The sequence below is a fragment of the Serinus canaria genome, chromosome Z (assembly GCF_022539315.1).
Source record: "Serinus canaria isolate serCan28SL12 chromosome Z, serCan2020, whole genome shotgun sequence".
Lineage (NCBI taxonomy): Eukaryota > Metazoa > Chordata > Aves > Passeriformes > Fringillidae > Serinus > Serinus canaria.
In genome coordinates this window covers 39,990,820-40,018,244 of record NC_066343.1, presented here as the reverse complement: position 1 = coordinate 40,018,244, position 27,425 = coordinate 39,990,820, and the positions used below count along the sequence as shown (strand labels likewise).

The following is a 27,425-nucleotide window of genomic DNA, read 5'->3' as shown; positions in this document are numbered from 1 at the left end:
TAAAGTTTGCCAACAGTTTTTGTTTTTTTTTTGTTCTATATAACTTGAATTCTTTAGAGATGCACATAATTTGCGGCAATGCGCAAATGTGACAATGTCCTAATCAGGCCTGCCATGCCTCTCACCTCTGTGGTGGTCTGCATCGTGGTGCTTCTTGTCATCTTTTATTGCCAAGTGAGACTGCCCACCCAAAGCACTGGAGAGGGCAAGAAGGCCAGCACTGCTTCCAAGTGGAGGGATTCCCGGAGGCTGAAGTCCTGATGGATGCGGCGTTAGAGGCACTGGCGGTCCGTGACCATGGGAGAGATGCTGAGCCTGCAACTGCTGCTGCTGTTCCCAGCGGTATCATCATCCCCAGAAGAACAACGTACAGCACACAATTTGGGAAGGATAAGGCAGAAATTTGGTTAATTTTTGAGAATCTGTAGTGAATTTATTTGTTTCCTCTTAATCTAGCCCCTCCCCTTTAACCCACTGCACTCTATCATGCTGTCTGAGGACAATTCTGATCACATCTCAGAAAAGCTAGCTGGATACTTATTTTGCAGCCTGACGCATAAGTTCAGCAATTATAGGATATTTCAGGCAGCTACTGCCCGCCACAGCATCTCTGGCAACAAAGAACAGCAGCAGAACCACCAAACACCTTTCCCTTTCTAGAGAAAGTCATGTCACTGCTCTGAAAAAAAAAAAGCCCCAGTGGGAAGACTGATTTTAACTCACATCCCTCTCTTCCCCAAGTTTGGAAGCAGCAAGTACCTTTCTATCCTGAATATTAAAGAATGTAAAAGATAAAATTAATTTCATATTTTGTAAAGTTTAATTTGCATTTCAGTCTAGCCAAGGTTTTTAAGGGAAAGAGGGGAAATTATTCATGACTTAAGACTGTTTAGGAGCTAGCTTTGAGCTGAAAATCCAGCTATTTTAGATAGCATTGTATTCTCAACAAAAAACATGGTATTAGTGAACACCTCCACCCTGTTTTCAAAGGAGCTTCCAAGATCAAAATCATGATGAGTGGACATATAACCCTGTAACCAATCTGCTAAAATAATCTGTAAATAATTTTAGAAACAGAGTTTTTACATTAGAATGTCTTCCCTATAGCTTAAATATTAAGATATTTTCTAGTTAAAGCTTCCACATGGTTTTATTAATGTTTACCAAGTTCAGATAGCCATTTAATTTGCCTAAAATGCTAAGCACAGGTTTTTTGGTTTTTTTTAAATGAAGCTTCAAAAGCACCTTTAGCTTAGTCATAGCTCCCATAATCTGCTCCAAGTTAACAGGTATTCTGCCTCTCTCTCCTGATTCCTTGTGTCTGGACATGTGACTAGAAGACAGGACAATCCTCTCCACCTTGGCCACTCTCCACTCTCTCTCTGCTCAAGACAGATACCAGGAAAAAGCTAGAGTGCCTTCCAATGGATAGAAAAGGAGACAAATAAACATCCTGTCTGAAAAGGAAGAACTCAAGTTTGACCAGGTGAATGCCAGTGGTCCTGTAATAGCATGCAAAATTTTTACAGTACTGCTGGCAGCTACTGAAGTCATACCTGGACTGCAGCTTACAATATTTCATGTACTGGACCAAAAAAACTCAACTCAAAATAATACAGAAATATTTAATCTGTTTCTTTAGGTGTGAAGTCTTTTCAAGACAACCTGTCAACAACACCTGTATAATATCTACTGGAATATGAATGAACTATTTATTACTGTTTATATATATTACTACTGAACTCCTACACTTTTACTTCTCATAACCTTATCCCAAGACTTGCCTTGAGCTGTTTATAAAATTATGCAGACACAGGGGCTGACATTCAAGAACTCTGCACCACACTTGCTAATTTTTCACTTTTATGCTGTCCCAGCTGTCATGCAGCAATCATTTACTTATTTCAAATTACAAGACAATCTTTAAATTTACCACAATCCATTTAGTCAATTCTATAAAGCCCCCTGTTTACCAAATCCTTCTCACACCACATACCAGGAATTTATTTTTGAATGCTGCATAAAAAGCCGTGCTAGTCTAAACTTCAAAACATACATCTGATCATCACCCTTTTCAGTATGTTTAGAAAACAAGGTAAAAAGAGAATTTATTATTCTTCTTCTAATTTAATGTGTTTACAAAAGGCAACATTTGAAAGAAGCATTAGGAAACATTTTTTTAAAGTAGTTAACACAGTCGACTACTTTCTACAATATCAATCAGTTTTTGCATGTGAAGCTACACTTAACTGAAGAACTATCAGTAAGGAGCACTGTAAGGTCTGACAGGTCTACAGAGGTTTGGTTGGGGGTTTTGCTTGTTTTTTGAATCCAGCCTCTAAAGAACAATCCCTCTCCACACAGACTTTAATGAGACTTCAGTAGTTTCCACATTTCCTCAAAATAGGGGATAACCTGATATTTTGGCAGTCTCTCTCAGAGATGGTGATTTAATCACCTCCTTCCTCATTGACCACTTCAGCTAGGTCAGTCATCTGCAGTCTTGCTCTGAGGCAACTTCAGTCGGCAGTACTGTGCAGCTTTGCTGGCATCAGTCTTACTTGTTCCCAGCTGCACTATCACCCCACATTACCTAGTTTTATGTGCAACTGCCTAAGAATAAAAAGTGAATTATTCCTTCCCAACTTGTTTCATAGCGAAAAGCCTCCTCCCTTCTCTAGCAATAAGCTCAAACTAGCTTCTTTTGCAGAGTGACCACGGGAAGGTTGAAACAGGGAACAGGAATTCAATTGTTTCCATTCTTGCCCCTACCATTTGGGAAGTGTATGAAGATAACCTTTATTCATCTCTTTCCTGCTTGGTTTAATTAGCAAACAAGTTAACTCAATTTCAGGAAGCACAGGTTAACATTTTAAGAAATGTCAGGGACACATTACCTACCATTTCCCTGGCTCTGGTTTGTAGCCTACATCCCACACATTATGACAGTCTGAGAAATGAGGAACAGATGAATGCTCTATAAAAGGTTCTGAAGCTGAGAGTGGAAGGGTTGTGCTCTGTGCTCTCTGGTGGTATTGCACACAGTGGGAGCAATGGGCAAGGTGCAGTGTGAGAGCTGCAAGTGCATTGCAAAGCTGCTCTGCACGTTTTTGTAGCTTTGCAAATGGTTACTTACAGGCATGGTACACAAAGACCTGTAAATATGGCAGTACATGAAACTGACTTAAAACTGAAATCCTGATCATGGTCTTTTAAGCCACCAAAGTTATGTCATGATTTCATTTTTATTGTCTGATGTTCGTTGCTGTTCAGGGCTTTAATATACTGATTTATTGCTTATGTGTTATTTATTCATAACAGGCTTGAAGTTCTCCCTAAGAGATGAGGGATCATCCATAAAGATGATGCTTTCCAGAAGTTCATATTCTTTTTATTTAAAAAACTTAAATTTTTAAAAGCATACTGTATTATCTTTGTAGAAGGGATAAAAGGAATATGTGCTGCACACAAAGGAAGAAAATAAAGACCAGGGAGAGGGATAACAGCAATGTTCACCAGATGCATTTAGCAACTAAACATTTGCCATAGTAGATCCTACAAACAATTATGTTATGCATATAATCACTTTCCCATCACTTCAAAGACACTAATGCCTGCTCTGTAACCTTTTAAGAGCTTAGCAGCAGTGAGATATAAAACGGAGTAGGCTGGCAGCAGTACCATGGTCTACTAGGCATGTTCATTAGCAGTTAATTAAAAACTAGACATCTGCCATAAGAAATGTGCTCAAAAAAGGATGAGTAACAGGTCTGTCTTAGTACCAATTATTATCATTACTTGCAGAGCAAAGGCTGTGTCCACTTTCAGAGGAAAGTGGGAAGGTAGAGTGCAATGATGCATACTTAAGTGACTGCACTTAAGATAATTAGCCACAGCAGCGATTTTAAAAATATCTGTAGTTCACCCACCATTTTGGTGCAAACCCAGAAGTTCTACATATTTGCAAAGGGAGAAAAGGAATTACAAACTCATATTACTGTACTGTTTACGTGTAGGTTTTATTGCCTCAGATTTTTATTTCCCAGTGTCTCCATAACTAAACCATAAAGACCCAGAAACTCGGCATATAATAAACAGCGTTACTGTCTCGGACCAAGCATGTCCTAACAATTTTAAAGGTAGTACAGCTTTTCATCTCCCACACTTTAGGAAAAGTCCAGCTATGAAGAGATCTTTAATCAAGACTTAAAATGTGGAATTGCATTTTCAATCTCCGACAAGGACTTCCAAAGACAGAGTTAGTATGTCTTTGTGAAACAGAGCTCCTATAATTAAACAGTGATAGGTCTCCCTTAGGCTCCTTGCTCATAAAGACAGAGAACAAGCTCTTACAATCCCACTCCTCACCTTAAAGCAGCTCTGGTGAAGTCTCAAACACCTGGTTTCACTTTGACACCCTTTTCACTTAAATATATGGTTTTTAATCCTTATCATTATGCACTTAGAGCATTCCTCTGTTCTTAAACAGATGTATGATGTACTTTTCTGTGTCTCTTGAATTAAAAATTCACATGTGATTGTAAATGAATGGTGGTGAAAAGATTGTGCTTTGTCTCAGACTACAAGAGCTGACTTCTCTTGTGCTTTTCTAAATAAACACATGAATAAACACAGGAAAAAAACCCACAGAAACATAAACACAGAAAAATTATTCCAAAATCTTATCAGCACTACTATCAGTACTACTTATCAGTAATACTATCAACAGTTGCCTCCAACTTCCATAGAGGTGTTCTGAAAAAATATCTGGAAAAAACAAGTCATTTAGAGACCTAAAATGTAAAGGACGCTATTTCATGTCAACTTTTGTAAAACAGAAGAAATGTGATTTTGTTAAACTCAAGCAGACAGAAAGACATGAGAGAAAAACACATATTACTGTGTTCAGTTTCATTATCATATTCACTTCCTTTCCAAAGGAACATCTTCTGGTCTTTCATTTGCTTCCTTGAATTTCTTAAGGAAATGAGAGTCTGCATCAAATATCTGCAGCCAACAAACACAAGAGGGACAGTGTCTGAGCACATACAGGTAGTTGATCAAGGAATAACCTTTTCCCTCACTGTTTAGAAATATTCTTAAAACCAGTAGTGCAAATATAACCTTTCAAAAAAGGAAGGAACTCAAGACTACGCTCCTTTCACATTCCATTTTTTCCCTAATCCCTAAAAAAACAAAAGCCCTGTACGTACAACCCACAGTCAAATTTGGCAGGAGGAAACTCAATAGACCCTCTAAGCTGTGAATTAATACTTACATTTAAATTTCTGTAAGTACTTTCCAAAGAGTATTTCAGCTATAGGGAAGAACACATTTCAGGACAACAAACAATCACTTGGAAGAACATATTCTCATTCTTCTACAAAAGTGACTATACTCATGGACACAGGAACAGTAAAAGATACCATCTACTTAAGACTTCTGGCATGTCTTTGACATGGCCCCTCATAAAATTCTTGCCACTCAAAGAAATAGTGCATTGAGGGATGGATTATTACATGGATGAGGAACTGGATGGATGACTGCATCTGAAGAGTCAACAAAACTTAACCCAGAGAGTCAATGGCTTCACACCTCTGTGGAAAACAGTAATGAGTGGGGTCCCTCAGGAGCGCAAAATGTGACCAACACTGCTCAACACCTTCATCAACAACACAGGAAATGGGACTGAAAAAACTGTGCCTTCCGCAAGTTGGTTTGCAGATGACAGCAAGCCGTGCAGTGCAATTGATTCACTTAAGGGAAGAGGTGACATCAAGATGGACTTTGACAGGCCCAAGAAGTGGGACCATTTTAGGAGGTTCTCAAGAGGTTCCACAAGGCCAAATGCAATGTCTGTAATAATTCCTAGACCGGGGGGATGAAGGGGTTGGGAATGGCCCTGCTGAAAAGGACTGGAGGGTGCTAAAAGATGAATCATTGGATTACTGCATCTGAAGCCCAGAAAGCCAGCTGTATCCTAGGCTGCATCAAAATAATTTGGCCAGCAGGTCGAAGGAAGTGGTTCTGTTCCTCTTCTTCCCTCTACATCATGAGAGGGAAGTACTGGAGTATCATGGCCTGCTCTGGGGTCAACAGTGCAAGAAAGACATTAACCTGCTACAGCAGTTTCAAAGAAGGCCCACAAAAATGATCCAAGAGGGCTGGAACACCTTTCCTAAGAAAAAAAGACAAAGATAGGGTTGTTTAGCCTGAAGGCACCAGGAACACCTTGCTGTGATCTTTATACACAAAGTGAGTCCGTAAGAAAATGGAAAGAGACTTTTTACCAGGGCCTGTAGCTACAGAACAAGAGGCTGTGGTTTTACACTGAAAGGTGATAAGTTTACATTGGACACAATGACAAAACTTTTATATTGTATGTGGTGAGACACTGGATGCCCCATCCCTGGGAGTGCTCAAAGTCAAGGCTGGATGGGATTTTGAGCAACCTGTCTCATGGAAGGCATTCCTGTCCCCATGGCAGAGGGGTTTGGTTTGATCTTTGAACACTTCTTCCAATGCAAACCTTTCTATTATAGGTAAACAGATTTATTTATGAAATACCAAATATGCACTGCTTACTGCTCCATTTCCCAATTTTGCTCTGTCAGCAGCTGTCATGTTTCCTTCTTGATGCTTCTTTCCTTGATAATATCACCACACAAAGAGTGTTAATAGTCCCCACATGACACTTCCTTCTGACCTATTTCAGCCCTAATCTTCAGTACCACTTCAGCAATTTACAAAACTAAGGTCTGAGTTTGCTTTCTTTTGCTGACTGTACACAACTGTGAAGAGTGGCTGATACACCAGACAGCTGAGATAACATTCACAGACAGCTCAGCAGGCGGGAAAGATGGACTCACAGGAATCTCATGATGTTCAGCAAGGGCAAGTGCAATAACCTGCAACAGGTGGAACAATACCATAAACTCATATATGTTGGAATCCACACAGCTAGGAAGCAGCCTTGCAGAAAAGGTCCTTCCATACCAAATTGTGCATGAGCCAGCAGCAAGCTCCCTTGTGGAAAAGCAGGTGAATGGCATCTTGGACTGCATTAAACAAAGTATTGCAGCAGGTCTAGGGAGGGGATCCTTCTATACTTATCACTGTGAGAACTACAGCTGGATTACCATTACCAGTCCTGTTCTGGGTTTCTCCATGCATGAGACATGAACAAAACAGAGAGCATCTAACATGCCTAGAAATGGCTCAATGGTCCTCAGGTCTCTCAACCCCTCCTCATACAACATACCCCAGTCCCTTACCTTTATAACCCATCACCAATGATAGCCCAGTGAAAGGCAAGAGGCAATGGGTGCAGACTAACACATAGGAAGTTCTTGAACATTAGAACACACCCATTTTTGACCGAGCCCTTGCACAGGCTACCTAGGGCTCTTTGGAGTTTTCATCTTTGAACATACTCAAAAGCTGTATGGACATAGTCCTGCATAACCGGCCCTAGGTGATCTTGTCTAAGCAGGAGCAAGTAGATCAGATGACCTCCAGTGGTCTCTTCCAACCTTACCAATTTTATGATTTGCAGACTGCAGAATCACAGAATGCCTGAGGCTTCAAGGGACCATAGGAGGACATCTAGTCCAACCTCCCTACTCAAGCCAAGTCATTCCAGAGCATGTGGCACAGGATTGTGCCTATGTAGTTCTTGAATATCTTCAGTGAGGGAGACTCCAAAACATCTCTGGACAATTTGTTCCAGCACTAGGTCACCCACAAAGTAAAGAAGTTCTTCCTTATATTCAAATGGAACTTTCACAGCATCAGTTTGTGACAGTGGCCTCTTGTCCTATTGCTCAGCACCACCGAGCAGAGTCTGGATCCATCCACTGACACTCTCCCTTCAGATACTGATAGACAATGGCGAGGACATCATTGTCATCTCAATCATCTCTTCTTGAGGCTGAACAGGCACAAGTTTGTAAGCCTTTCTTTGTAAGTGAGATGGTCCAGTTCCTTCATCAACTTTGTAGCCCCCTGCTAGTGACAGGCCTGCCACGAGACCATGTGCCAATTCTCACTGCTTACTCTTGTCTCCCTGTTTGAACAAGTTTTAGAAAAGTAAGTCAGGTACTACTGTAATTTCCTAATTTTCTAACTACTTACTTTGAAATATTTTTTTGGTCAATTTTCCTTGCTTCCTCATCTTCTAAATCCTTTATTCTGACAGGAAGAAAGCCACACTCTCAGACAGTAAACAGCCTCTAGATTGCCCACCATGGCATGCCTAGCTAATGAGCCAAGAATGTGGGTTTGTAGAAGTTTGAAAACTATCCTTATGTGCAAAAGCCACAGTGCCTAATGTGGGAAGAGAATGCCCTTTCAGAAACAAAGAATAGTGTCTTCAGCAAGTCTCTTCCATCTATAAACCACATGAAATGTCATTGTACTATAGAAATTTAAGTCCATAAAAGGACGACATTGGCAAAAGCTAGTCAAAGCCGTATATTTCACACATACAGAATTTGTGCAGCAGTGGCATGATTATGTAAAGGTCCAGCTGTCTCATGGGTAAAATCCTCTTCCTTTTTCATGCTTTATTAAAGGAGATATAGGGTACTGTCTTAAAGGAGGTATAGGGTAGTGTCTTGGGGTCTTTACACTGATTTTCTACTCCCACAAAAGAAGCAAATGAAACCCCAGAACTTTAGTGGGAAGAGAATTTATGTCAGAAAGCAAATATCCAAGCAAACATCAGAAAGAAGATGTAAGTTAACTCAAGTCTGTTAAATTTCTGAACAGAAAGCTCTTCTAAGTTTTTCCCATTTCCTGTTTTTGCTTGTTCAGACAACACAAACCACATTAATAAGCACCAATTGCACAACAACATTTTTAAGCAGTAAAGGGTTGCATAAAAAAAACTGATGCTATACTGGAATAAAAGCAGCTGGCCACATACACCCCCCAAATTGTCCTTTTTTCACAAATTAATTTCAGCTCTAAGGTAAGATGTGAGACAGAGAAGCTGTATTTCAGTGCTCCACTGTAAGTACAGTAAGCTCCTGTGTCACTAACTATTAAAATAAAAAAATAAGATACAGAAGGGCCAGCAACATGCTCAAAGGAGTGCATGAACCTACTTCAAAACAACATGAAGCCCAACTGGAAGCCTGTACCCCAAGGCTCAAAATGACGTCACTATTGTTTAACTTGCTTATCAGTGACTCGGACAAGGGGACAGACACCTCCTCAGCAGGTCACTGATGACACAGAGCTGGAGCAGTGGCCATACCCCAGAGTGCAGCCTTTCGGAAGGGCCTCAAAAGGGTGGAGACAGAGCAGAGAGGAATCTTCGGAAACCTAACAAGGGCAAATGTAGGGTCCTGCACTTGGGGAGGAATCACCCCAAGCACCAGCACAGGCAGGGGGCTGATCTTCTGGAAAGCAGCTCTGTGGAGAAGGACCTGAGGGTTCCTGGTGGACAGCAAGCTGTCCATGAGCCAGCAGTGTGTCCTGGTGGCCAAGAAAGCCAATGGTGTCCTTGGGGTGCACTGGGAAGAGCAGTGCCAGCAGGCTGGGGGAGGTGATCCAGCCCTTCTACTAAGCCCTAGTGAAGCCTTCACCTGGTGAAGTTATTAAGGTGATTGAGGAAATGGAACACCTCTCATATGAGGAAAGGCTGAGAGAGCTGGGCCTGTTCAGCCTCAAGAAGAGAAGACAGATGGGTGCTCATCAGTGTCTGTCAGTATCTGAAGGGAGGGTGTCAGTGGATGGATCCAGGCTCTGCTCAGGGGTGCTGAGCAATAGGACAAAAGGCAATGGGCACAAACTGAAGCCCCTGAAGCTCCACTTAAACACAAGGAAGAACTTCTTTACTGTGCAGGTGACTGAGCACTGGCACAGGCTGCCAAGAAAGGTTTTGGAGTCTCCCTCAAGGGAGAAATTGAAGAACCATCTGGACACAGTACTGTGCCATGTGCTCTGAGATGACCTGGCTTGAGCAGGGAGGCTGGACCAGATGTCCCCCTGCAGTCCCTTCCAACCTTACCCATTCTTTGATTCTGATTTTGTACATATGTACTCTTTGGCTTGCATTCTGGAATATTTTCTACTTTTATGAGAAATTTTGAATTTTTCAACATGAAGAGAAAAACAACATTCTTCCAACAACAGAAAGGCCTGGGCTGCTCTTAATTACATAGCCACCGCCAGTACATACACAGTACTTTTGCTGAATCACAGGATCCCCCCCACACCTAAATTTAAATACTGTAATTTACAGAACTAAGAAACGGGTCTTCAGTGCTTCCCAATGTAATTCAAAAATATTTTAAAAATAACATTCAAGGGTAATTTATTAATATTTGATTAGTTTCCACATCACCACTCTTTGTCGCAAGGGAGAAAGGACTCTTATCTTTCCCTTTGTCTGAGCAGCAACTCTTATGGACTCTGGGCCTTCCTGTCTTATTGTAAACAGCTAGGCTTCACTGCCTTTCCTCCAGGCATCTTTGAGGACAAGCCCAGGCACCAGAATTAGAAAGATAAGAGATAATACACTTCAGATCACTTTTGTAAACAGTAAATGACAGGTGTGGGTGGCCCCACCCAAATCATTTGCCACCACACCTAGTGAATAAGCCCATTGGCTGTTTTTCTACTAAAGACCAGCAAGGAAATATTTACCAAATTTTTAGTGATAATTCTTAAATGGCAGGTTTTCCCATTATCATATGGGGAATAATCATATAGCACTGCCAGCAGGACTGGTATTTTCACTGGAGTGAGCACATGGAAGATCTGCACTAGCAGCCTCCTAGGCTGGGGAGCCTCAGTGGATCATCCCACCACATGCAGGCAGAGCCCTGCCCCAAGGATGAAGGGCATCGCCAGCAGATGGAATTCTTCCAGTTCAGTGACATCTTCTCCCCAAAGTGCAACACTCCCCTACCATAGCTGCACCCACACAAAGGCTTTTGCCAACAGAAAAGGGTTTTCTTCCTTCCCCTGTGCTTTTAGGCAATGCAAGTCAAGGTAAAACTCGGTACCACGTGCAGACCCAGAAGCATGAGTAGAGCAACACAACAAGCAGCCCACAAACTAAATAAGCTCTTTTGCTTGTCTAACCTTTTTTGTATGTACAAACACACCATACTTCACATGACATACATACAGTATTTTACATCTTAGTGTATCACTAACATATTGCTACACACAACTCTTAGTATGTATTACATGTACTGTTCTGTGTATGTTATATATATTGAGTGTTTATACTTTTATGTAAAAAGGTAGCTCTTCGGTGTGTTTGTACATACAAAAAATGTGTATTCCATGGCTCATTTAAGAACAATTCCTGTCTCAAACACTTCAAAGAAACCCCAAAAAACCAAATAGAACTGAATCACAAGACCATGTTTTTAAGGGTCCTTGTATTAATTATGTTATTTTCCTTGTTTTTAACTTAGATAAAAATCTTGTTGTTGGTTTCTTTTTTTATTTCTTAGCTAAAATTCTGAAGAAATAAGGGATAAACAGCAAAGCCAAAGGCAACCAGGAGAGAAGGACTACCCCAATGGAAGAGCCAGACAATCCTTTGTAAAAAACAGATGCCACAGGACAGGAAGGGTAGAGTCAGAGTCACCATAGAAAAAATGATCCTTGCTCGGGAAGACATGTCTCCACCAAAGGACTTCCCAGACTCTAAAACAAAGTAACAAATTCAGAACCACAGTCTAAAAGTAGCAGAAGATGACCTTAAAATCTCCTGGTCCAGACAAGACAAATGCTGGTTCTCTGAAACCATTCATGTTCCTCCTGTCAGTGTAAGTCAGTTCAAGAACAAAGCTTTTCTTTAATTTTAGACAAGTATATGTTGCCTTCTCTGAAGGCTCAGATGCAAGCCTGAAGTCTGTAGAATGAAGCTGTCAGCACACACTGCTTCTGCTCTGCAGAAACTGCCAGCACATTTCATTTCTGCGGCAATCATAAATTCTTGCTATTACTCACCTCCTAACCTCAAATCTAGTATTTGCCTTTTTAGCTACTGTTAGCATACCACCACCATCCAACAACACTTCAAAAGCACGCTCCTACTGCACAGTTGCCAAAAACAACTAGTTCAAGCATGCACCAATTTGGAAATGACTTACAGATATTACTCTAGAGGGTTTTATTACTGATGTATGATTATCTTAAAAAGTATTTATTTTCCTTCCAGGCTCTTTTAGTCTCCAGAAATTTAACTCTTGCTGAACATGACAGAAATTATTAAGTAGCAAGGCTTCTTGTAAATTAAAATCCACAAGTTAAATAGAGAATTTGAAATTAAACTCACTATCCTTTTGTCCCAGCCACTACTAACTACAAAAGCATTTCAGAGACACCAACAAGTAAAGAATAAGACAGTCATAAGAAAAGCAGCACACCAATCTTTATTCTGTATTCCAAGCCAAAACCAGAAGCTTGTGTGTTTTCTCTACATTCCATAACAACTTTGACACACCAAACAACAACTACTTCTGAACATGCATTTAAGCACTTTTGCTAAATTCTTTACATTTCTTACTTCCTCACAACTGCTGCTGGTACGTACTCAGTCTGAAAAGCCAGTTAGCCAGCACCTTTATAAATAGTATGAGATACTGTTTCAGGCAGCTGAGTATTAATTTCAGGCAATTAACTGTTACACAAGATAATGACCTTGGTAGTTCAGCAAGTACTCTGAAAAATTAAAAAATAATGCAGTTACTAGAGAGCAGAAATTCTGCAATTGAAAGAAACTCTTATGTATATTGAAGAGTTACTGTGGAAAAACACAGTGGATAAACAACCATCTGTGTTGTGCTTTTACTTTGTCCTAAAGTTATCTGAACTGCCTATGCTAGCCTCTCCCTACTCAAGAGTAAGGAAAGCAAGCTTCTTGTCTAGTCCTCCCACAAAGTCCCTATCTCAAGTCTGTCTTGCTTGTCTTCCATGAAAAACATAGCAAGGAGGTTGCTGTTTTCTTGTACAAGTCCAATGTTTATTATTTACAGTACTTGTGTGCCCCTATTCTTCCTCCACCTGCATCTTTTTCTGCGCCTTCCTACTCTCAAGTGACCCCATTATTGACACTGGCACCTAGTTAGAGGTGTGTTTTGCCTGTGCACTCCACATCACTCCCAGTGGCAATTAGTTCACCTCAGTTTATCAGCGTTTCCTTCTCAAAAATCTGTATGGTTCATTCTTTGCACCACTTTTACTGCAAAGCAGGCCAACCTGCAGCTCTACATTGTTCAACATACTAACTCCCTACAACTTTCTCTACTCGTATTCATGCTGGGATGTGACAGCTCCATGGACATAACCATTCTTCATCCTTCAACTAAATTCTTTACATTTCATGTCTCCTCATATGCAGTCCAAGCTGAATTTTCCTTGTCTGCACCAACCAACCAATTCGGCTCTCCCACCCAACTCCTCCCTCCTCCCAACACACCACATTTCCAACAGCTTTCCAGACAAGTACTGAAGGTTACATCATATTTTATCTCAGGCTACTCACTCTTTATCTACTCCAATTCCCCCACATATCTCACTAAGTATGAAAGCAAAGCAGACATTTCTAAGAAAGAAAAATTATGTACATCTCTTCATTTTGTCTCCTTTTACTTGAAAACTTCATTTTTATGAATATCATCCACTTTACCACTATGTTCAAAGCACGTAAGCTATTCTGCTTATACACTTGAGTCAAGAGAGGTGAGTTAAATCACTTTGTTGAGGAAGTAGTACTTCCCTCCAGGATTAAATAACTTACCCTCTATGCCAATTACATATATGAATTCATATGCATACTGCTCCTACCACATTCTGCAAATTCTTGTTTTCAACTGCACTATTCCAGCACTTGTATCCAACTTCAGCCCCTTATATTTCACCAAAACCATTCTTTCTAACCTAGTCAAACCGAATAATTTCAAGCCAAGTATACAAAATGAATCAATCAACTCTTCAATATCAAAACCTCTATCTAACCCTTCCTGAAACCACATGCTCCAATTTGACTTCTTTTTTTCACTATTATCACAAACACATTTTACCACCAAAATTACTTCACCTCTGCTGAGAAACAGACCAGTTTTGAGATCTATAGCATTCAAAGTGTACAAATTATATCCCCAACACACTCAAAAAAAGGAATCTAGCAAGAGGTACCAACTCACATTTGATACCCCACATGTTGTCCCGTAAGAATCTGCCTTCTCTCTGCATTCACATTTGCAGCTGCATATCTCCAGTTTTTAGAACTAGTTAGCAATGTTTTTGTTCAACTGTCATACTTTCACTCCTTTCCTGAAAGCTCTTCGGCTTCACAAATTTGCAGCTGTATACTTGATCTCACTTTTGACTTGTAGTTTAGATACTAGATCTTGATGAGAGCCACCTGAAGTTCTTTTGTTTTTCTTTTTGGGCAAGAACCAAGGTGAAGGTTTTTTCTATTCAACCCACATGAAGCCTTGCCAGACAAAGGAGGTCTGGCCGGCCACTCAATTCCATTTGACTTTGGGATGCAATTTTGCCCTCTCCAAAATTACTGAGAATACCTTCTTCTGCAGAAAATGGTCTTGTTTAGATACTACCTTCCTCTATATTGCTGCTTCAAGATTCTTCATTTCCCATCAGTCCACAGAGAGTGGGTGTGTGGGGGTGAGGTGTCAAAAGGAAACCAAGTTTGATTAATACCATTCTTTCATATTTTACCCACCTTCTCCCAGATTTTCCCTTTTGAGTAGGCCAAGCTACCAATAAGTATCAATACCACTTCCATATTTTTCCTCCAAGCGCAGTGGCACTAACAGTAAAAATCTGACCATTGTTTGGGGACTGGTATTTTGGGAACACTCAGTATTACGCTGAGTAATACTGAGTATTACCTTCCTTGCTTTCTATTTTAAACTGGTAAACTAAGTTCACAGCCTTTCTATTCCAAAAGTAACTACCATGAATCCTAGAATAAAACTAAGGTTTCTATATGTTCTAAAATATGAAGAATAACACAGGATGTTGCTACACAAAAGAGCTCCTATTGCCAGAGTTCAGTAATTTAGACTTGCAGTTATGGAGTTTATGCTAAAAGTGAGGAGAGTGTCTTGTGCTTACTAGATCTCATTTTATTTAATTTAAAGAACTAGGCAATTTCCCCTCCTTCAGCACATAATGCAGATCATGCCTGAGAAGGATCTAAAGTAATGCTACAGCTGCTTAGCTCTTCCCCTGCACTAAATTCTGCATTCATTTCTGCTCTAGTCTGTATTTCTATTTCATAATGAAACATACAGCCTAGTTATTTATAGGCTTTCTAAGGATTAACTACACACTCATAAGAATAAACCCTCAAGAGGTTAACCTCATCCTCTTAAGCTTCACACACTACAATCCCAGAGATAGCTGGCAACCACAGCCCAGAGAGAAAAAATAATCCCACATCTTGCTAATCCTTTAGCCAATCACCTCATGCAACAGTGGAGAGGCCTCTCGGAGGCCAACAACTCAATCTGTCTCAGGAGAACTGTCAGTCCAAAAGATACATATTTCACTAAGTCATTGGCAACACACCTCAACAGGAAAAACAAGACATACCTGGCTTCTCAGTGGTATGCTGAAATCATACATCCAAAATACTGCGCTGAAGAAAGTTTCCTGTTTGCTGCTCATATTTCTCATTCAGATATTTGCATATTTGACTCATAAAACAAGTTTATTGATTGGAAAGTAAATCTAATCTTCCATTGTTCACACCTAGACATACTGATTTAGCTGTCACTTATACTCCCTAACACGAACCTGTTATTTTCTAGATGCATCTCACAAAAACAACCCCACAAAAAACCAAGCAAACAGTGAAACAAAACACAAAAAAACCCAAACCACTCACAAAAAAACCAAAACAAGCCTTCAAGTTACACCATAATAGTCTAGCTAATTCTTTCATACCATGATCTAGAGTCTTCCCTAACTGCAGAAGTGGGTACTGCCTGCAGCTGCAGCAAGGCCAAGGAGTTAATGGGGGCACTTATCCTTTTAGTTAGGGTTTCTGCTTTGTTCATTATTTATCTAGCAAAATTGCTACTTCGTTCTACTCTAATATAATAAATATTAAATGGTGCTATTTTAAAAAAAATTGAAAGGAAATTGTTTAGCCACATGGCTAACCCATGGCTGACAGTAAAAGCTTTCAAAAACAGGTAGGATAAGTGTAAGGCCAGCAGTATGACTGCTAATAACCAAACATCATCCAGGGCTTTTTACTGAAGAATTTTTAATCAACACAGAGGATTAGCACTGCTTGCAAGCTCACTGAGTCCAACTATATTACTTTCTTAAAAAATTGTGTCAATTTATTCATTCTGTTTTGTACATGCTTAATATACACCTATTCCAAAGGCTGGCTTTTGATTTTGTAGTCAAATTCTCTGAAAAATCTTGGTCCTGTGAAACTCTAAGTCTCTATCCTCATAGTCTGTCCTCTAAAAGGCTTCCCTCTTTTCAACTGGAAATAAAAAGTATAAAATAAATATAGTTCAAAATAATTTTGCACTTCAAAACATTTTTCCCAGTAATTTAAAAGTCTTTGTTCTCTTCCAGAAGTCATATATTGCACAGAAGTAACATGAACTTCTCTAACTGAAGGAAGCCAATTGGGAAACCCTTGAATCATCTGGTGTCAGGAAACAATGACCCTTAGGGACAGAAAGGAAGAGGGGAAAAAAGGCAAATCCTGGCAAAAATGCAGAATTTTATTTAGTTAGTACCAGGTAGCAAAATGAAACTTCCCTCCTATCCTCAAGAATTATCATATGCCTGTATTTTAGGTCGTGTGGCACCAGAAGCCCCTCAACTGCATCTTCTACTGTTACAGATTGGTCCAGCCTGCTTGCACTCTGAAAAGAAGTCTGATGATCTTTCAAGCCCATAATAGGTGTCTAAACCGTTAAATTACTATATCTTTTCTTATCCTGAAAGACACTGCACTTTAGCAGCATGGCCCTTCCATTGTTCTTCACACTAAGTGGGGCCCCTGAACAATACTGACAGCTGCTATCAAACTGCGCTGTGCTCACCCTCGGTGCAGCTGCCGCTTGTAGGAACAGACAGGCTTCTGATGTGTCCCCCCCTCTGGGGAAAGGGCTTGACACCCTGAGTGCTCAGTGAGGGGGAGCACAGGTCCACTGCATTGTCAGCCTGATTTTATGCTATTCAGATTTTCCAGGACATACACTGTCCCTTTCAAACAAAACCAAGCATATGTCAAAGCATGAAACTTATTGTGCAGCACAAGGTAACTATTGATTAATAGGACTGTAAAAGATCCCTGGAACATACATCTAATTTTGGCATTATGTAAATACATGCACCTACGTGGTCAAACAAATTTGGTGCCCAGCATGTTAATTTCTTCACTCACAGTTTTGGATTTGTATGGCATCAGTCAGGAGTCTTTCAAAAGACACAGGAAAGTATTTCTTCAGGTAAATCTTAGATGATTATGAAACAAAAATGTTAGAGCCTACTCTTTCTGCCCTAAAATTTCCCTCCTTGCTCCCCAAAACCCCCAGAGATCTTAATTGCATGTGGTACTTGTAGATCCTATGGCTTTTATGACTATTGTGTGGACATTAAAAAGAAGCAGATGACATGCTTGAGATAGAAAAATTTGGTTTCTCTAAGTAGCACTATTTTAGGGCAATAAAGAATCCTTAAAAATGTTTTAATATGTTTCCTTTTGCTGCATAAACTCTTCTTTAAAACTAGCTCATAATGAAGGGTTTTCCATTCCATTTTCATCCTCAAGAAGCAATTTGTTTTAAAAAATGTAAGAAAGTAAAGTTCTCTAATCTTTGTTAATCGAATAACACAAATGTACATGTGGCGCATTTCAAAGATCAAATCAGGTATTCATAAACTAATTCATTACACGAGCAAAGCATAGAGGAGATTCTGACAAATACAGATGTAATTGTGTGGGTTTCTAAGATGTGATTAGCAAATCAACTAAGTAACAGTCAAAATTTGATACGAAGGAAAAACAGCACAGATTTGAAGGGGGGGTATGTTTATGCAAAGCTAATCTGTCAAGTGTAATAAAGCAGCTTGAATAAAATTTAAGCTGAAAATCCACTGAAGCTCCCCATTTCAGGGAGGAAAAGCTATTAAAAGGAAATGAAGGTCACCCTCCCAGTTTATTTCACCTAATTGACTGCCAATAGCTTACCACAGGCAAACCGACTGCAGATCTGCAATTGAGAAACTGATGAAAGGAGCATTTTCAAGCTGAGGCTCATTCTTTTAATCCTCCCTCTCTCCTATTTTTTTTTTTCCATCTCCAGTTGGGATGTAATTTTAAGCACAGATGGATTAACTGGTTCCATTGTCTGCAGACGTCATTGGACTATGGCACTGTTAATCCGTACAGCAGCATGTCTAATTATCATTACAAAGTGTCTGAGGGAACTATAAAGACCAGCAGGGCATCTTCTCACAAGCAATTAACATAAATTGATAAATGAGTAATTTGAATCCGCTCAAGGCGCTCACATATGAATAAAATCAGAAAGGACAGGTTCTTGTTTCGGCTACTTCTTTCACTTAGTCGGAAGGGCAGAAAACATGAGAAATATTCCAGACTTAGTGGCAGGGGAAATGAACTCATACAGTGGAAGGAATGTATGGTTCAAAAAGTTCATTAATACAAAGCAAATGACTTGTGATTGACAACCAGTCACAAGCAAGCAGTATTAACTTTTTTAGCATATTTAAAAGCACATTCTTGGTGAAAGGCTATTAGAACACTGTGTCAGACAATTAATACTACTTCAAAAGCAAGTGAAGTTTCTATTCAGTAGCTTGCTAATTTAAAATTCATGAAAGATTCACAAGAAAGGGAAAGAAAGAAGAATGAATAGTTGTATAAGCTCCAAGAACTCAAGTATCACAAAAAGCATGAGGAAAAAGTATCTAGCTCAACTGACACACAATACCCATAAATAAACAAGCAACTCTCCTAAAACTCCATTTCTTGCAGGAAAAGTTTTGTTACATGCAGCACCACTGGCCAAAATTATGTTCTGACAAAGTAAACTACTACCTTTATCTCTGCTAAAATCTGTGTGAAGCAAAAACACTTCAGCAGCACTGGGCATCAAAACAACATTAGAAATCAAAACATTAAGTTTGTTTTAAAAATAGCAAAGGAGTAAGATATGAAAGCAAGTTATACACACTGTAGGAGGTAGACCTGGAAGGCCACGTACCCCGATGATGGCATTCAATTCAGCCATGGTCACTTGTTTGGCACGTTCTACAGCTTGGGCCACTTGTTGCTGATGCTGTTGAAAGAAGAAGGGGCATAAGGAGGAATTTGTGTTAAGGTATTACCACACCATATCAAACCAGGATCACAAATACTCGAATAACCAGTTTGTCTGCAGAAGCCCACAATACCCATTGCAAGATATCTCATGCAGGCAAAAGGTAACAATGCCTTATTTTTCACCTGCTCAAAAGGAAAGAAGAGACCTGAAGGCAGCCAGCTTATCTCTTCCCCTAAGTCCCTTCATTATTAGTTGTCTGGCAAACGAATAATCATTTTTACTTGAGCTGACAGGACAATGTCAACTTCACATTAGCTTCAATTTTAGCATTCATTTACAGACTCTATGCCCACATAGCAAAACCAACTGAAATTTCAAACAAGGAAAAGCTGCCCACAACATGCTAAAATCACAGTCATTCAGATGAAATGTAGGTCTACAAACTTAAATAGTGTTTTGCACAGGAGCTAAACACTCACCTTTGATAACAAATTATGTAGAGAACATAAGCATGCTTATTTCACTAGATCTATGCTTGACAACTGAATATCTAATAAACAATCACCATTATTAGAAACAAAAGCATTTTCTTGTATTGCTACTATTTTACAGACTACCACTCTCCTCAGGCAATGAAAGACTGAGCCATTGTCACTAGTTTGAACTCAGATTTGTTAGATCAAATTAGCAGGGGGTTTGCACACTTCAGCTATAACAGATGTTCCTTACACTTGTGTATTGTGATAAAATTAACATCTTAAAACTAGCTAATTTGCAAACAGAAAACCAACATAATCGCACTTTAACAGCTGAACAGTTTTACTTACTTCCTGAGACAAAAATGGGATGACTTGTGCACAAATTGTATTCAATCTCTTCGCGATTTCTGTCTACAGAGTAAAAGTATTTTGATTAAAAACTGCATTTTAGGGGGTTTGACATATTAACTACTATACAGGATTATATTAAGTTCAGACAAAGAAGAAAGTAACAAAATATTACCCATTTTTCATACTACGGCAAATTTAAATACTTAATATACAAGCCCAGACATGGAAAGAGATTTTGTTAGCTGCTCTAGGACACCTGCCATGTCTAAAGCACCTAATCTGTACACACATTTAGGCACAAATCTGGTCCTTGTATATAGTCCATTAATAAGCAGAGCATTTTTGAAATCCATTAATTCCAAGATAAAGCCTTTTAAAAGGTAGATTTATTATTACTCAAATCATCAAGCAGCATAACATGAAGGCAGCAGGAGTAGAAGAAAAATGCTTCTTCCATGATCAATTATCTGCCTATTAGAAGGTAAAACAACAGAAATGTACTATCAGGAATATAAAAGAAATACTAAAACAGAAGTGAGTACGAATGGAGACAAAAAGTACAGACTTCTAAAATCCATATTGAAAGAGAATTAAATAATGCTAACAAGGAAAAAAAAAACAGATCAAAAAACGTTATCTTGTGAACAGCAAATTTGTGAAACCAATAGCAGGAGAACAAGGTTAGGAACCAGTAAAGAACACAACAATCCTTCAGGGAAATCAACAGAGATTACAGCAGGACAAAGAGTTTGACTCCCGTTTTTCAACAGTTTCTATATCTTCTACTTCTGTATCTCCCATTTTGTCATGTCAACCTAAACCCTGGATTCCTGGAGGGGTAAAGGGATCTTTTTCTCTCATTACTCAGTGATATCTGTGTTTACAGCCTTTCAGACCAATACATCTGACCATAATTCAGAACCACTATTATAATTAACCCTCAAGCTACCTATACAGTTTCCACAGTCTTCTTTAAAAACAGGAATTTCAGTCACTGTAGCGCAGTGGCACAAAACCAAAATCAGCACCCAGACAAGAACACAGCTTATGTAAGAGACATTAAACAGCTCCTGCCCATCTCTGTCATACAATTAACCCATAAAGATATTTCTTGGTTAGTTGGGTTTTTTTTAATGTTTCAAGACAGAAGAAACAAGCAATGATTCGCTACTATGAATCATTAGGCCTTCTATGAAATCACACATATTGAAGCTGAGCAAAGATAAACTCACTTAAGTCAGACTAAAACTGTTTACTCTCTGCCAAGCCTTTTCCTGAACCTTCCCATAATTCTGAGTTTTTTTAAGAAGATATGTTGATCTTTCTACATCAGCCACATAATAATTGGGATACAAAATCAACCCTCTGGTTTTATGTCTCAGGAGACAGCTGATTTGGGATCTAAGCATAATTAGCAAGCTTTAACACCTCCTTCCAAACCTCTGACAGACACAGTGAAAATACATGATGGCATCCAGGCCTCGTCTCTCTTGACATGAAGCACTTCATCTGACCAAAGTCTGATATTTGACACACCCAAAACTATACAGTTTTGCAGAAGCTTCCAAAGAAGTACTGGGATGGCTTCTTCCTAGGATTAAAAGGTTTCCCTTAACTAAGGGCAATGAAGTGACAGTTGTTTTACAGGAAATCTTTGCTCTCTGCAACAAGGTGAGCATATCTCTATTCTCAGCTGAAACAGCTATCATTTCACAGAGTACCACAGTGGTCTTCTCCATTCTGTCTGGGCCACAGCCATAAAACATCTATAATTCCATGTTTAGCCTTTAGTACCAGTACTCCATACCTAATAGCAAAGTCAATACTCTGAAGTTACCAGCTTATCTATTACTGATTATAAGTCTTACCTATTACCAAATCTGTTAGTACTTCTCTGTACAGGAAAAAAAAAAAAAAAAAAAAAAAAACCAAAAACAAAACACATGTACTAATAGGCATTTTTCCACATACCTAGTATATCTCTCCAGAAAGCAGGGTACATCAGCCATGGAAAGGTAATCTGTTGCACAGCAATCTGTTTGGATGATGTTTAGCTAAGATGTTTAGAATCCAAGGACTTAATTGCCCTAGACCAATGGGATTAATTTCGTTTTTCAAGGAGGATCAAGTATGAATCATACCAGGTGACAAGAGGAGATAGTGAAAGAATAAAGTAAGAAACTCACTTGGTGTCTACTGCCAAGTTCTTTGGCCTGTATGAGCCATATAAACGGCCTATACATTTACTGTATGCTAAGGTAAATGTCCTTATTGTTGCTATAAGGAAACAAAATGCAGTCCTTTTTTTAGTAGAGTCTGTAAAACAAGCAAGTTGTCAATATTATTGGATTTTTCTGCTCCAAATCCCAAATATCTGAGCTACACTGTAAGAACAGCATACATGACATCAAACAGTAAGACAAAAATGCAGTATCATGTGGATAAGGTTATAATTGCCTTCCAATGAAGGTCAGTTAGATATTTAATTTATTTTCCAAAAATGAAGGCATAATCAACTTTCCCCCTTTCCATACCAATCTTCTGTTAAAGTTATTGTCTCAGTATTATCACACCCGATTTAGTGTCAGAACAGGAAAAAAAAAAAAAGTGTATTTTTCCTAGTTTGTCTGGGCATCATTGATTACCATATATGAACATCAACCTTAATTCAACTACAGTGCTAGATAAACTTAAATGTACATCCCATAAAATGAAGGTTTTTTTGAGATTTCTTGCTGTTGTTACAAGTGCCAGTTAAGAGACATCTACACTGAAAATTGAAATAACTATTCTATTAACCAAAAAAAACGGCTGCTTGCATTTAAAAGGCACTTTGTGTAACAGAGTTTTCACACACTTTTAAAGTACTTGAAATTATTTATCTAATGTGCAATTTCATGCAGCTCCTGTTAGCTGCCCTCTAACATTAAGTAAAAAAAAAATTATTCACAAACATGTTTAAAAATATTTTTGTTGTCTAGCAATTTGTCAAAGTTAAGTTTTAATGCACAGTTAATGTAATTTTGCCTATCAAGAGTTGCAAGAGGTTGTGAGAAAAAAGGAACATACGTCACTTTAAATGTAAATGCTACATCAATAGACAATGCACATTTGCTTTTTAAGGTGAAATACCCTTGAGTATGCATGTGCTCATGCCAGTAAGTGTGCACACATTCATTCTGGAAAGCAAAACCCCTTTCTGAAAGAGTCAAGGACAGTTTAGTTAATCAAGACTAGACATAAGTAACTGGTGTCATTAAAGTAAGCCCCCAGACCTGGAGCTCATGAATTTGAAAGCTTTAAAAAAAAGGTACTTATCTCCTGTTTCTAGAGGCCTTAGAATAGAACACAACTATTACCTAACTGTTCATCTTAAGACATATAAAGAGGTTCTAAGGATGAGTAAACAAAGGAAACTTTGCAGAAAGCTGCTCAAACATAGACAAACATGACAATTGCTCATGTTATGTGGCTCCTTGGTAAAGAAGGCTACAGAAGCCTGGATCTCTCATGAAGTCCTCTGAGCTCTACAGCAGCTCTTAGCAAAGCATCTGAAGTGCCCTTAATTGTTTGTGTTCTTAATGCAGAGCCTCTTGAATACATTCATTTTTAATAGAGAACTTGAGCGTGAGGCCCATCAAAGAATAACAAAACTACATCATTCACTGGTTCTTGCTGCTGTAATGATTGTCTTTTGATTTATTTGCAAATGACTAGCTTGTCAGACCTCTGACTGAAGTGCTACCCTCCTTTCTGAAGTATCATTAAAAATTAACATGAAGGAATTCAGCTGCATTTTGTAAAATTAAGTTGAGCTGATGGATTTTTTTTTCTCTTCACTTGTGTAATTTTTTTTGCCTCTCTTCCATTTACTTAAGGACTTAAATGTTTTGACCTAACCATTGCCAAACTCAAGTGTACGTACTTAAGTTTGTCTTGCACACTTGTTAAAGTGAATTCTCAACATAATGACAAAGAACAAAGCAGCCAGACTAGTTATTAAATACAACACTAATTTAAATAAGGCTTTTTACTATGGACTTAAGCTTGTTTGTAGAATTGAATTCTGTTTTCCTTCTGCATTGTTAGAAAAAAAGTATTGACCTGTTTTCCTTTACAGCGGTCTGTTGCAGATAATTTTGCACTTTGATAGCCTGTGCTTTCCAAAGCTCCACGTAAGGTAGCATGCCTAAATCACCATAATTTCTGGAAAAGGACAGATTTTTGCAATGAAATTAAAAGGAAGTATAATGCAAGTATTTAAGTTCTATTTCACAGCATAACAAACACCCATGTGTATTTTAGCTTTATGTAAGAAGCCCTAGCTTACGGGAACCAGCAGTTTAACTTCTGAGTGAAGAACACAGAGTTTCTCTGAGGAGAATTAGTTAATCCCCTTTCAGATTCAGAGGTTTCAATGGGAGTAATTTTGAATTTGCTCCAACCAGGGTGTACTGATACATATCCCAGTACTAACTTCAGCTATAGGATCCATGGTGATTTAAGACAAAAATTGAATCTTGCAACATGTTAGTTTTAGCAATTACTTGCCCTGCAACAGCTGCTCCATTATTATTGCTGAGGCTTGTCAAAGCTGTCCAGACTCTATCTGACAAAGCAATGCTCAGCTAAAAATGTCCATTTTATGTCAGAAGCTTGTTATTCATTCTTGCACTGAACTTCCAGTACCACAAAGCAGATATACCCAATCTGAAAGCACTGCTCTATCACCGGCTCTTAAGGATTCTTATTTGTGCTATTATTTTGATCCAATTTTGAAAATAAAATTTGTAATAAATTGAGAAAAATACAGCTTAGGAACAACATGATTAAAAATAAAGCAAAAACCACCAATGTTCTGATAATACCAAAGAAGCATGTCCTAATTCATTCCCTTCAAGCAAAAGAATCAGAGAATCAGCCTTTAATGCACACAAAGGAATATACTGTTAAAACACATTCACAAAAGCTTTAGAAGGTAATTCTTAAGCATTCTGCCTCTGCTTACACTTTCAAGACTTAGAAAGCCAAGTACAACACTGAACTCCTCCTGGAAGGACAAAATGGACTTCCTGCCATTTACAGCATGTAACACAGTAATCCACTGGGGAGGAAAGGTCAACGTTGCACTTTTGGTCACTGCTGAATCATTTGAGATTATCTGTGGTGGAGATGAGAAGAAAATCGAAGCCTATGAGAATGCTGTGAATGGCTTGACCTCAGCCCAGTTTTCATCTCCATCTGTCTAAAAGGCATGTGAATAAAAGCCCTCTTTCTGGGACATGCTTGACCATTTTTTTTTTAATCCCTGCTGCAAGGCAGAACTCATTCAAATACCCAAAGACTTGTGAAATGCAGTAACAAACTGTATATTTTAGTCTTGTGCTGAAGTTTAATATCCATTTACTGTTTTAATTTTTCCACCAGAATCGTTGAAACAAGCAGTGCACTTAAAAGACAAATCCTTTTTTCTTTTTGTGATCAAAATCTTCAAAAACAAGAAGAAGCAGACACATTCAGAGAGCAATTACAGGGAAAAAATGTATTTCACTGTGCTTAGCTTTCTGTATTTCACTGTATTTAGCTTTCTTCGTGCTTTGTTAGTACTTGCTACAGCAAGACTCTAGCACCTCCAAAAATTAGTTGCTAAGAATTCAGGGGATGAGGGGACGTTGGAATTATAATTAAATCTCAAAACCTAAACACTCAAAAGCTTCAAATTATTAAGGCTAGCATTCTGTGAACTTTGCTATTCATGTTATTGAATCCAGGTTGAGCACAGAGATATGCATATATTATGAATGCCCTTTTATTTAAAATTAATACACTACATTCCATTTTGGCAATGGCTGAAAAAGAAAAAAAAAAAAGAAACAAAGGCAACATGCCATTTAAAAGTTTAGGCCCCCACAGTATATCAATGTCAAACAACAGCGTGTCAAGCTAAGATTCAATTCAGGTAAGTGCCACTGCCAAATTTTCTTGTTCCCAGACGTGCTTTAAGATTATTTTATTGCTTAAAATTTAATTTGTTCCAACTTGCGTTTCCATGACAACGTTGGCTAACCCTGCAAATCATTTGAGTAATTGGATATCTTATCTTTCTATTGCTCTCAAATCCAATGATTCTGGAAGAACTGCAGCAGCCAATCAAATTTACAGGCCTCCTGAGTAATAGACTTGCACAAGTAGCCACATCCATCTCGCCTTTACTGCCGTATTAACCAACCTGTGACAAACTGCGGAACTCGGCCTTCCAACTGTATTTTAAATTGCAAACACTGTCATCACTAATACTCTCATCAATAGAAAGGAATGAGAAGGTTTACTCTCAACAGATACTTGATATTCAATCTGACAAGAAGCAATGGGTAGAATTCATTTCAGCAACAGAAATAATCTCTGTATTTTGGGCATAAACTTCAGTTTAGCATGACATGCAAATAATAAATACAGTTTTCCTTCTGCCTTACATTAGTACTACTCATTTTAATTGTGAGATCAGTCACCCACAAAATGATATTAAAATCCCAGAAGACTGGGATGAAAAATCCTTAGCAATAAAAAAACCCAGAAGACCCTGTCTTGCAAATGGGAATGGGGAAAGAAGTAGCAGAAATATTAACAGAATAAAAATTCAAAAGCATAAAAATACTGAATACTACATAGTTTCCAAAGTGAAATTTAGAAAGTTTTACTTAAGTACCTAAACTACTTTCATCTGAATCCTCTTAGATGTTCATTTAAACTACAGAAAGGTCACAATAATTTAAACATAAGCTACATATGATGCATAAGACAACAGCTACACTTGCCAAATATCTACTACAGATTTGGATCCCATTCAAGTGTAAAGTGACTGGATATATTTCAGATGTCTAATTTCAATGCTTTATAAAAATAGAGAGAGGCTGTGTGTAACTCAATGAACCACTGTACACAACTGCCCATCCCATTTACAGCTCTAAGTCCTGTTGAAACAAAGCCAGCGGGCAACAAAGAATCTATTGTCAAGATGTCGAAGTGCTCCTTTCACATATCTTCACTATGTCAAGACTCTTCTTAAACTTGGCTAAAGAGGGTAGTTACCACATTTCTCCTTTAATCTGACTTCAGCACATCTTGCTTAAGCACTCACAACTACAAAAGGTGTGTTTATCTAAATTTTAGTTTCATTGTTTAGTTTCCAAGCCTAAGCTAACCTTAAATACACACAGAAGTATTTAAATCTCTTAAGTGAGCACACAGCTTTGTTTTACTTTCAAGCTGTTTT

At 38.6% G+C, this 27,425-nt stretch overlaps 1 protein-coding gene across 4 annotated transcripts in view; it reads right to left on the bottom strand.

The window, feature by feature from the left end:
• Positions 1–27,425, bottom strand: part of TLE1 (TLE family member 1, transcriptional corepressor) — a 77,075-nt gene that overhangs the window by 36,165 nt on the left and 13,485 nt on the right. Inside the window, exons 5-7 of one of the 4 annotated variants that reach the window (XM_050986664.1) lie at positions 20,150–20,212; positions 19,233–19,337; positions 126–330 (exon numbers count right to left, since the gene is read on the bottom strand). In XM_050986664.1, the coding sequence (XP_050842621.1) occupies positions 126–330; positions 19,233–19,337; positions 20,150–20,212 (373 nt within the window). The remainder of the gene's footprint in view (positions 1–125; positions 331–19,232; positions 19,338–20,149; positions 20,213–27,425) is intronic. The other 3 variants (XM_030236693.2, XM_050986665.1, XM_050986666.1) reach the window with 3 other exon arrangements.